This window comes from Triticum dicoccoides, chromosome 5B, assembly GCF_002162155.2.
Source record: "Triticum dicoccoides isolate Atlit2015 ecotype Zavitan chromosome 5B, WEW_v2.0, whole genome shotgun sequence".
Classification (NCBI taxonomy): Eukaryota; Viridiplantae; Streptophyta; class Magnoliopsida; order Poales; family Poaceae; genus Triticum; species Triticum dicoccoides.
Window position 1 is genome coordinate 548400462 of NC_041389.1, and position 12276 is coordinate 548412737.

General features: G+C 52.9%; 2 protein-coding genes across 2 annotated transcripts in view; one reads left to right on the forward strand and one right to left on the reverse strand.

Moving 5' to 3' along the window:
* The first annotated feature begins 437 nt into the window (after window positions 1–437).
* Window positions 438–1543, forward strand: LOC119311503 (chlorophyll a-b binding protein of LHCII type 1-like). The gene has a single exon (XM_037587140.1). It carries the CDS (start codon window positions 509–511, stop codon window positions 1304–1306), a length of 798 nt encoding a protein of 265 aa, XP_037443037.1. The 5' UTR covers window positions 438–508; the 3' UTR covers window positions 1307–1543.
* A 280-nt stretch (window positions 1544–1823) lies between these two features.
* The window catches only part of LOC119311506 (G-type lectin S-receptor-like serine/threonine-protein kinase B120), a 17094-nt gene continuing 6641 nt past the window's right edge, over window positions 1824–12276 (reverse strand). Inside the window, exons 4-7 of the mRNA XM_037587142.1 lie at window positions 2881–3091; window positions 2557–2794; window positions 2272–2422; window positions 1824–2138 (exon numbers count right to left, since the gene is read on the reverse strand). Coding sequence (XP_037443039.1) covers window positions 1824–2138; window positions 2272–2422; window positions 2557–2794; window positions 2881–3091 — 915 coding nt within the window. The remainder of the gene's footprint in view (window positions 2139–2271; window positions 2423–2556; window positions 2795–2880; window positions 3092–12276) is intronic.

Below are 12276 nucleotides of genomic sequence, written 5' to 3' on the forward strand. Positions count from 1 at the left end.
GGCAGAAGCAGCCAACGGGCAAATATCGATCTCCCAGCGGGGTCCTCCGGCCAGCAGCACGGCATCAGCAGCCCCAGAACGCACCGCGCGCAACGGCCCAAATCATCACTCTCCGTCCCCGCTCGCCCGGCGCGGCGAGAAGGAAATCACCTGGCCAGCGCGCGGCCACATCGGCGAGCCGCCCCACACGCGGCCATGTGGGCTGCGGCCGCGACCCACCCCGTCGCCCTCGCGGCTCATCTCCACCGCGCGAAATCCTCCGGAACCCGGCAAAAATCCCAGGCTTCGCCACTCCCGTGGCCAGCGCGCGGCCACCTCAGCCACCCGATCCGCCCGCCTCGCGCCCCGCGCGCCAATGGCGACTCGGCATAAGATTCCCCGGGATAAGGACCCGATCACGCCCGCCTCCTATTTAAACGCGGCGCGCTCCGGCTTCACTCCACAGCACCAAGTCACCAACGACCACCAGCGCCTCCTACTGTCAGCCTCAGCTCACTCGAAGTTAGCAATGGCGGCCGCGACCATGGCGCTCTCCTCCCCGGCGATGGCCGGCACCCCGGTGAAGGCCTCCAGGGCGGCGCCCTTCGGGGAGGGCCGCATCACCATGCGCAAGACGGCGGGCAAGCCCAAGGTGGCGGCGTCCAGCAGCCCGTGGTACGGCTCCGACCGCGTGCTCTACCTCGGCCCGCTCTCCGGCGACCCCCCGAGCTACCTCACCGGCGAGTTCCCCGGCGACTACGGCTGGGACACCGCGGGCCTCTCCGCCGACCCCGAGACCTTCGCCAAGAACCGGGAGCTGGAGGTGATCCACTGCCGCTGGGCCATGCTCGGCGCGCTCGGCTGCGTCTTCCCGGAGCTGCTCGCCCGCAACGGCGTCAAGTTCGGCGAGGCCGTGTGGTTCAAGGCCGGCTCCCAGATCTTCAGCGAGGGCGGCCTCGACTACCTCGGCAACCCCAGCCTGGTGCACGCGCAGAGCATCCTCGCCATCTGGGCCTGCCAGGTGGTGCTCATGGGCGCCGTGGAGGGCTACCGCGTCGCCGGCGGCCCGCTCGGCGAGATCGTGGACCCGCTCTACCCCGGCGGCAGCTTCGACCCCCTGGGCCTCGCCGAGGACCCCGAGGCGTTCGCGGAGCTCAAGGTGAAGGAGATCAAGAACGGCCGCCTCGCCATGTTCTCCATGTTCGGCTTCTTCGTCCAGGCCATCGTCACCGGCAAGGGGCCCCTGGAGAACCTCGCCGACCACCTCGCCGACCCCGTCAACAACAACGCCTGGGCCTTCGCCACCAACTTCGTCCCCGGCAAGTGAGCGCGGTCAGCTCAACCTCTAGGCCGACAACTTCATGGCTGATGGATGCTGCTGCATGTGTGTCGTCGTCGATCTCTGCTTCTTCCCGTTGTGAGATTGAGTAGTCCGGACTGATAGATGTTGCATGTGAGCGCGAGTCGAGATGAGGAGTTGGTGTGTGTACACTACAAGATGGTGTTTGTGTAATATCTGGCTATTTTCTCAGATTAATCAAGGCATCTCTGTTCTTCTGCTTAACTTCTTGGTTTCTCTGAACTTCTGAATGTCAAATACAGAAGTTCTATGAATATTTTTCTGGAGGTCCAAACAGCTAAAGCATTCAAATTCAGAAAGACATTTCATACCATCCATGTCAAGACTGATCAACTCAACACTCAAATAAATACTACTTCCATTTACCTGTAAAAAACTGCTCCCCAAATCTGTGGTTTCCTACAGTAAATAAAATGAAATGGAACACTAGGACTAGTGCACCTTCCTTGTGATGACAAAGTTGCAGTTACTACTTACTACTGTGCTACCGGCCTTGTAGAACGGTCATGGCAATGGTATTTCTGCTGTTCTCGAGATCGGTTCTTTGGATCTTCTCTCCCATCATTCCGATGTACCCTGGCTGGTTCGGTGCCGGAAGATACGCCGACGGCACCACCGACGCGCTTCCATTTTCCAAGATGGACACGGCGGATGACATGAGCGGCCTCCTGCTCGGGTCATCCTCGACGCAAAGGAGCCCGACGTGGATGCAGAGCAATGACTCATCCTCTGAACAGCTCTCTGCCATGGAGGGATCCACCAGCTTGCCTGCCTTCCCTTCCCTCCACAGGTGCCATGCCTACATGAAACAATCAAATCAGCCATGCCTACATGAAACAATCAAATCATGCGTATATGAAACAATCAAATCAGACATGTGAAACGACCAAAGCATGACAGGTCTCTATCCGTCGTCGGGACATAGTGCTTACATAGACTATCAGGCTAGGAAACTCCATGATGCCATAGGTTGAGCTTATCCTAATGCCGCTCACGATCTCCAGCAGCAGCACGCCGAAGCTGTACACGTCGGACTTGACGGAGAACACGCCCTCCGTCGAGTACTCGGGAGCAATGTAGCCACTGTCCATACAAATATATATTTTTGTTTGCCAGAGGCGTCACATTTTTATTGTCAAATGCTAACTACCATAGCAACTAAAGACAAAAATCTCTTCTTCTGTCTGTAAATTCAGTTAAGTGTTCAAATTACTCACTATGTCCCGACGACGCGCTTGGTGTTGGCTTTGACCTGGTTGTCGCCGAAGATCTTGGCCATGCCGAAGTCGGCGATCTTGGGCCGCATCTCGGCGTCCAGCAGCACGTTGCTGGCCTTGAGGTCCCTGTGAATCACCGTCAGCCTGGAGTCCTGGTGCAGGTAGAGCAGCCCTCTCGCCACGCCCTTGATGATCCCCAGCCGCGTCGGCCACTCCAGCACCGCTTTCCTTGCACTGTCTGCACCAAATAAACTTCAGGAACCATGGCAAATAAACTTCAGTGCCTTCAGTTGTGATGACTGAAGTTTTGAACATTATGTGTACCGAAGAGAATGGCGTCGAGGCCCTTGTTGGGAAGGTACTCGTAGATGAGCAGCTTCTCGGCCCCCTCGGTGCAGCAGCCGAGGAGGCGCACCAGGTTCCGGTGCTGCAGCTTGGCGATCAGAGTCGCCTCGTTCTTGAACTCCTCTGCTCCCTGATCTGAGTCCTTGCTCAGCCTCTTCACGGCGACCACCTGACCACCGTCTAGTTTTGCCTTCCCAATGGTAAACAGAAACAAGATCATGGATTTATGTAGTCTGGCAACTGAGTTTTGTGCAGGAGATTTAGGTGTTAGTAAGTACTCCCTCCTTCCTGAATTACTTGACGTAGTAGTAATTCGGGATGGAAGGAGTATATCCAGAGTTTTAAATTTATCTATAAATACACCATTCTCCCTAATTTTTAAGGTCTTATAATCAATTGAGGTCCCAAATTTGGAATTGGGTCATTCGATTTTTGATCGACTCAACAATTTCTTAAAAAGCTCTCTCATTCATTTCTTTTAGTTCACTATGCTCCTTAATTTTAGAAATTTTCATTATATTGAGGTATTTAATTCTAGACTTGGTTCATGATTTTGACAGGAAAATGATTTTTAAAATCAATCCGGAACACCCAGCCAATAAAAATAAATCAATTCCACGCATCATCTCACCACCTAGAAAAAAATAAGCGTTAACATGTGATATTGTAGCACTAAGTACATGCAAACACCGTCACAGAACATTTCCTCACATAAGTATGGGTAAATTAGCAGATAACACAGAATCACACCGTGAAACGCCCACCAAAACATGACAATATAAATATAAAGTGTACCCTTTTTTGAAAAGTCAAATTTATTTAACTATAACCAAGTTCAGATCCAAAATTTCGTCATTCACAATACTAAATAAATAAAATATGAAAATAATTTCATGATGAATCTAATGCAGCCTATTTGGTATTATGAATATTGATATACTTCTTTATAAATTTGGCCAAACTTTTTTTAGAGAAAAGGCATACGCCCGACTTTATAAATAAAGCCATACGGCAGGTCACAATAACAACGCAGGAATGTAGCAACACCCGAGGCCTCAACAGCGGCCAGAGTAATAAAAAAGCAAAAGTCTGGTACATGGCACCCACGCCAGTACACGGCACGCAGGCCAGAAGAAGGATCACCCAACTGGAAGAAAGCCAAGCAGTCAAACAAAAGCCCTTAGTCACCCTGCGCTTGTCTGCATAGAAGAGACGCCGTCGTCCGAATTTTGGAGGTTAGTGCTGCGAACGCCTCATGGTCGTCGTCCTTAGTCAATGATTTCCACTGCTGCAGTAGAGCGCATGATTGAAATAAGCAGTCAGCAGGTTTAGCAGGAAACATGTGCTCAGTAGTAAATTTGTTCCTAGTCGTCCAAAGGGACCAGCACAGGGCTCCCAAGCCCACCCAAAAGAGTCTCCGAGTTACGCCCGATAAGTCATGGGCCAAAGCCCGCAACTCAGCAAAGGAGGCAGGGGCCCAAGAGACATTTAACCAATTCCGAACGCAACTTCAAATGAGCTTAGCCAGGTGACAGTGAAAAAAGATATGTTCAGTGTCCTCAACAGCACCACAAAGAGCACAGAACTGGGAGCCCGGGCCATTTCTCTTACGAATTTGATCAGCCGAAGGCAGCCAACGCCGGAAGGCTTGCCATAAGAAGATTTTAATCTTAGGGGGAAGACGAGCCTTCCAGACCTGGGAGAAACGATTAGTGGGCGTGCCCCCCACGAGCTTGGAGTAAAGAGATTTAACCGAGAACCGACCAGAGGAGGACAACGGCCAGATCACCGAGTCCCTAGCCGTTGAGAGCGATGGGAAGAGGGCAGTAAGACGCTGCCAATCTACGAGCTCTTCAGGCGACAAGGAACACCGGAAGATCAGGTTCCACCCCTGGGAAGCTAACCTAGCAATAGAGATGGCAGGATCCGAACAATAAGAAAACAAAGTAGGGAAGGTCACCGAGAGGGGTGAATCTCCACACCACCAATCTAACCAAAACCTAATCGAGGAGTCGTCCCCAATGCCAAACTTAATGAAAGATTGAAAGATCGGCCTAACTTTAACCAACGCCTTTCAGAACTGCGAGCCCCCACGCGACACGGCAAACATTGGGCTGGAGGACGGGAAATATTTAGCTTTCAGGATGTCCAGCCACAGGGGTTGGTCCTCCGCACTCATAATCTTCCACCACCACTTAATCAGTAAGCATTGGTTCATGATGGACGTATTAATGATCCCCAACCCCCCAAGGTTTTTGGGCCTGCACATAAGCTTCCATTTCACAAAGCGGTATTTGCGACGATTGTCCGCCGCATTCCAATAAAATGGACCACGATGTTTATCAAACCCAGCATGAATCCCAGCCGACAAGAGGTAGAAGCCCATCAGGAACATAGGGAGGGAGGAGAGACAGGCGTTAATAAGAGCTACTTTACCCGCATTCGAATTATATCTGCCCCGCCAGGGTAGGACCTTGTTACCCACCTTAGTAACCACAGGGGCAAAGTCCTTAGCATGAAGCGCATCCGGGGAGATCGGAAGACCTAGGTATTTGAACGGAAAGGATCCCAGCTTACAATTGAGAAGGTGAGCCACTCGAATGGCTTCCTAATCCTCCACCCCAGTAGCAACCACTTCACTTTTGGAAAAATTAATCTTAAGACCCGATGTCGCCTCGAAGCAGAGAAGAATAAACTTTAGGGGCGCTAGGCAGGCGTCATTTAGCTCGACCATGATAATAGTGTCGTCCGCGTATTGGAGATGGGTCAAATCAGGGGGGATAAGATGATTGCTAACAGGGGATATATGCCCAGAGGTAGTTGCCCTAGATAACAAGCGAGATAAAGCATCAGCCACGAAATTGAACAGGATAGGCGAGGCGGGGTCGCCCTACCGCAGGCCCCTACCATTGGCAAAGAACTTACTGACCTGGCCATTAACATTAATAGCAGTGTGACCCCCCGAGACCAACTGCATAATTCTATGAACAAGTGAACCATCGAAGCCTTTGGCCAACAGCACTTTGCGCAAAAAAGGCCAACTAACCGAATCGTAAGCCTTCTCAAAATCAAGTTTAAGAATGACCGCTTTCGTCTTGCGAATCTTAAGGTCATGAACGATCTCATGTAAACACAGAACCCCATCTAGAATGAAGCGACCTTTAATAAAAGCGGACTGAAAAGGGCTGATGGTACGATGGGCAATGGGAGAAAGGCGCATAGCCAATCCTTTGGCCGGAAACTTGGCGAAATTATTAATAAGAGCAATCGGCCTAAATTGCGAAATCAAGTCCGTGCCCTTGACTTTAGGAATTAAGGTAATGACCGCATAGTTAAGGCGGGAGACATCCACCGTTCCCAACCAGAAACCTTGAATAACTCTACAGATAAGATCCCGCAAATGCGGCCAACTTTTTTTAAAGAAAGGGATAGAGAAACCATCAGGACCGGAAGCCGCGTTCGTGTTAGCAGAGTTAAGCACCTGCCAGATCTCCTCGTCAGAAAGGGGAACCATAAGACCCAAGTTTTCTTTAGGCGAGATCCTAGAACCAACGTCCCAGAATCCAGGACAGAGGCCAACCCCAGGGTCAAGCTTAGAGCTAAGGAGATTAGAAAAGAATCCCACAATGTGAGACATAATGGTGGGTTGGTCCAAGGTTCTAACGCCATTAATAACCAGGGAATCAATGAAGCATCTGCGGCGCCTACCATTGGCAACCGCAAAGAAGTAAGCCGTCATCGCAACCCCCTTCAAGGTCCAATTAAGGGCCCCACGTTGACGCCAGTAAATTTCCGACTGGTGGTGAAGCACCAGCAAGGCATCTTCCAGGGCGTAACGGGTGGCCCATTGAGAGGAGGAGAGGCCACAAGAGTCAGCAATAAGATCAAGATCCCGGGTTTGAGATTCTAAGGAGTCTTTTTCTTTACGGGCCTCAGCCGCCCTGTTTCTAGACCACCCCTTAAGGAATTTGCGAAGCTCGTAAGAGTTTATGCCAATCATCAAGAGGACCAAAGGAGCGTAAAGGAGAAGAGAGGAATGTAGAGATCCTAGAACCAAGCATATCATAAAATCCCTCTATTAAAAGCCAGGAAGCATCAAACTGGAAGCGGGAGGTCGTGGTGATAGTCAAGATACCCGCGTCAAAGACCAGGGGGACATGGTCAGACCCAACCGCATGCCTGGCCGTGAGCAGAGCACGGGGGAATAGCGAATCCCAGCGATTAGACACAAAAAACCTGTCCAGCACCGACCGGACAGGGGAGGCTTGATGGTTAGACCAGGTGAAACGAGCCCCCACCCTAGGAAGCTCACGAAGGGCACAACTACTAATGAAATCGTTAAAGGCATTGGCGAGGGGCCATGAGAAGTTAGTATTGTTCTTGTCAGCCGGAGAGCGAATCAGGTTAAAGTCTCCCCCAATAAGAAGAGGGATATTGCATGCCTCAATCTTGATTGAGATTTCATCCAAAAAAAGAGGGGCGAGCGAATGGTCCGCGGGCCCGTAAACCACCATGAATTCCCACATCATATTCAGTTGGCGATGATGAACTACGCAGCTTGCCCAAAAGATGTCATGATCAAAAGCAATGAAGTCAAAGATGTCCCGCTTGGAGCCAATCAGGATACCTCCAGAATGACCCGTTGCAGGAAAAAAGTGCCAGTCAAATCTACCCATCCTAGCGATCGCAGACAGTTCAGAGGGAGAAAAGAATTCCTTGAAAGTTTCGACCAAAGATAAAATGTCAATGTGCTCCCCACACACCAGGTCATGAATCTGGTCCCGACGCCCCCTAGCGCCGAAACCACGAACATTCCAAAAAAGGGCTCTCATCTAAAAGAAAGGTTTTTGGTACGGAGACTCGATCTGCACGGGGCCACATAAGCCTTAGGCCGTGTTGAACGTCCAGATTTAACAAGAACTGGGGGACAGATGCCTAGCCACAACCAGTAGATGCATCTACCACCCCGGGCTGGCCCTACACCCGAGCAGGACCAGCACACTTCGCGGCGTCCATAGCCTTAGCAATGGCAGCCTGGGCTTCCTCATTTTCCCGAATGATAGAAATAAGTTGAGAGGAAGAGCCCAACCCCGGGTTATCAACCACCCCAATATCCGACATAATATGCAACAAATGATCGTCTGATAAAGCAGATAAAACTAGGAGAACCGGAGAGGATGGAAGAGCATGGGGGAGACGAACCTGCAGGAGGAAGATCCCTAGCCGCAGCGCGATGCTTCGCATGCTCCGCCACCGAGACGCCGGAGTCCCGCACCCGCCGACCCTTCCGCGCCGTGGACGCAGGAGAACGCAGCACTGGTGAGCCCCGAACCGGCGTCGCCGAGCCAGGGCCAGACCCCGAGGCAGCGCCAAGGTCCTGGTCCAGACGTCAAGCCAGCCCCGCAGCAGAAACCTTGGAGGTGGATGAAGCCCGACTCTTAGCAGAGAATTTCCGAACCGAGACCTTCTTCTTCTTGGTGGGGATATCAATGGAACGCCGAGGGGAAGTAGGAAGATCCTCAATGCCAGAGAAGGAAGGCGATTGCGGGCGAGTAGGCACATTAGAATAGGCACCAGAGATGGGGGTCCCCTTACCAACAGCCCCATCCCGAGGATTCAGGTCCTCCTTCTGAGGATTAGGGGCCGGGGCATTCTCCTTGAGCATCTCACGATCATCGGAGTCCATCTTGTCTCATTCAGATTGAGTAAACCGCAGATCCGAACCCCCATTGGGCTTTTGCCCCCCGGCCGAACCATCCCCCTGCGTGTCATCTTGGTCAGAAGGTTTGGAAGGAGGAGGCGTGGGCGTAGGTGGAGGGGGAGCATGGAGACCAACGCCCTCGACCCGAACACGAAGCCGCACACCTTCAGGGGAAGGGAAGACATCAACAGAGCCATGAACAGAAGCCAGATCAATGCACCACACGCTGATATGAACCGGGCCAACCTTCTCGAGGATTCCAAATCCACTTCCACACGTTTGCCGATGAGGTTACCAAAAGCCATCATGAATTCCACAGACCGAAGCCCAACAGGCACATCATCAACCAACACCCAAGTCTTGCTGAGAGGTGATACGTCTCCGTCGTATCTACTTTTCCAAATACTTTTGCCCTTGTTTTGGACTCTAACTTGTATGATTTGAATGGAACTAACCCGGACTGACGCTGTTTTCAGCAGAATTGCCATGGTGTTGTTTTATGTGCAGAAAATAAAAGTTCTCGGAATGACCTGAAACTCCACGGAACACCTTAGAAAAAACAATAAAAAAATCCTCGCCAAAGATGAAGACCAGGGGTCCCACACCCTGTGCACGAGGGTGGGGGCGCCCCCCTACCTCGTGGGCCCCCTGGTGGCCCTCCGACGCCAACTCCAACTTTATATATTGGCTTTCGGGGAGAAAAAAATAAGGGAGAAGAAATCACCGCGTTTTATGATACGAAGCCGCCGCCAAACCCTAATCTCTCTCGGGAGGGCTGATCTGGAGTCCGTTCGGGGCTCCGCAGAGGTGGATTCATCGCCGTCGTCATCATCAACCATCCTCCATCACCAATTTCAAGATGCTCACCGCCGTGCGTGAGTAATTCCATCGTAGGCTTGCTGGATGGTGATGGGTTGGATGAGATTTATCATATAATCGAGTTAGTTTTGTTAGGGTTTGATCCCTAGTATCAATCATGTTCTGAGATTGATGTTGCTATGACTTTGCTATGCTTAATGCTTGTCACTAGGGTCCGAGTGCCATGATTTCAGATCTGAACCTATTATGTTTTCATGAATATATGTGTGTTCTTGATCCTATCTTGCAAGTCTATAGTCACCTACTATGTGTTATGATCCGGCAACCCCGAAGTGACAATAATCGAGACCACTCCCGGTGATGACCATAGTTTGAGCAGTTCATGTATTCACTATGTGATAATGCTTTGTTCTGGTTCTCTATTAAAAGGAGGCCTTAATATCCCTTAGTTTCCAATAGGACCCCGCTGCCACGGGAAGGTAGGACAAAAGATGTCATGCAAGTTATTTTTCATAAGCACGTATGACTATATACGGAATACATGCCTACATTACATTGATGAACTGGAGCTAGTTCTGTGTCACCCTATGTTATGACTGTTACATGACGAACCACATCCGACATAATTATCCATTGCTAATCCGGTGCCTACGAGTTTTCCATATACTAGTTCTCACTTATTTACTTTTCTGTTGCTACTGTTACAATCACTACAAAATACCAAAAACATTACTTTTGTTGTCTTTACTTTTGCTACCGTTACCACTACTATCATACTACTTTGCTACTAAACACTTTGCTGCAGATACTAAGTTTCCAGGTGTGGTTGAATTGACAACTCAGCTGCTAATACTTGAGAATATTCTTTGGCTCCCCTTGTGTCGAATCAATAAATTTGGGCTGAATACTCTACCCTCGAAAACTGTTGTGATCCCCTATACTTGTGGGTTATCAAGAGGACCCACCACCTTCGCACCACAGGTAGCCGCTTTGACAGAAACCACAAGCTGATTAAGGGGCAGAGTAAAGCTGGTACACGACGAAATCATCCTAAGACATTCCTTGGAGGGGAACATCACGGCAAACTCAAAGTCTGAGAGCCGGCGCACCTGCCAGTCCCAACCACCCTCATCCCAGATCTTCAAACCGTCCATAAGGGTCTGCGGGGATATTTTCTGACCACACACTGTGATAATAGCCGCATTAGAGAGAGATGGTGCAGCCATCACCACAGGAACCTCAGCATCCAGAGCGAAGAAGGAGCACCCAGGCCAGCCCAGCCGAAACTGCACAAAAGAGGGACCCTTGGTGCGGTTACGATAGTCCACGGTCAAGTGGCCATCATATCGACAAATGAGACAGAAAGGGGGATTAGTGCATCTCGACTGGAAATGATTCGGCGGTGGCATGCAAAGCAGGTGAGGGTCGGTGAGGGGCCCGAGGGAACTGGGTGTTGGCGAGGAGCTGGAGGCGGCGGCGGCGGCAAGATGCCGTCACCACGAACCCCAGAGGAAGCGCCCGGAGCAGAAGGGGGAGGACGCCGATCCCCAGCCAGCGAGGAAGACGACCCAGGACCAAAGCACTGCCCCGGGCGAGAGGCCGCGCCGGTCGCAAAGGAGCGGGGAGTAGGCCGAGGCGAAGGAACCGGCCCCCTGGCCTGGACGGGGCGAGGCGCCGAAGAAGAGGAACCACCAGCCGACGAAGCCGCGACAGCCTCCCACGGATCCGGCCCCGACCCCGACCCAGCACCATATCTAGGGAGCGGCATCCTAGATCTGGCCAAGGAGCGGTCCGACCCCACCTCCCACTCCTCCCGCACATGCTCAGACCCACGCGCCGCCCGGTCAGCCTCCAACTTCAAACGGAGCTCTGCCTCATAGGCCAGATCAACACCAGAGCCCGGTGAGGACTCTCGAGCCCTCTTGGTCCCCGACAGAGCCTCGGAGGAAGATGCCCTCAACTTGTCCATGGTGAGCGCGTCGGCGAAGGAGAGGAGGAGAGGGGGTGGGGAAGAAGCGGACCTGAAGAAGTGGCGAATGGGGCGACGCACCCTGCGAATATCAGCGGCGGAAGTCGGAAACCCTAGGAAGGGGGGGAAGGGCACCGCGGCGCACCCATATATAGCCACAACAGGCTGAGCCAGATTGGGACGAACAGGCCGAGACCGAAGCACGGGCCAAAGGGGGGAAGGCCGGGGTGCAGTGGCCACTACCACTTGCCCCAGGCCCACAGACAGAAGGGGAGGGAAAGAAATAAAGGACGACAGGACCGGTGGATCGGGCGGCCCAGACCGAGCCCCAGCATAGGCCACCAGGCCCACCGGCTCACGAAGGCCCCCCAGGCCCGCCGCACACCCCGGAACTAGGGTTAGGTCACCACCTGCCTCCGGGCGCACCGCCGCCTCCGCCGCCGCCGGCACCGGCCCCGGACGGAGACCAGGAAGGCAGGGAGGAGCACCGACTGAAGAGGCCAACCCACCCAGATCAGGAACCACATCAGACCAGGGAGGGCCAAGGAGGGAACGCACCTGAGGAGAGGCCAGATCGACACCAGCCACGCGCCAACGACGACCAACACGCGACCACCCAGGAGACCCCGGCGGCAGCGACGCCGGCCTTCCCCGACCGCCCGGAGCAAACTTCCGAACGCGGCCAACCGCAGGCCTCGGAGCCACCACCGGCACCACCGACGGCGGGGCGCACCCCTCCGAATCGGAATCAGAGGCCGAATCCTCCAAATGACCAAGCGCCCAGAACCGCGAACCAAGGAAGGGCGCCGACGCCAAGGGAGCCAGCGACGAGGACGGCGAGCACCCGGAGCAAGAGTCGCGAGCCCGCCCCGCAGAGAGCAGGAGG

What these genes read in the sequence shown, in the direction of transcription:
- LOC119311503 (XM_037587140.1), top strand. Translation starts at nt 509, where the DNA reads ATGGCGGCCGCGACCATGGCGCTCTCCTCCCCGGCGATGGCCGGCACC.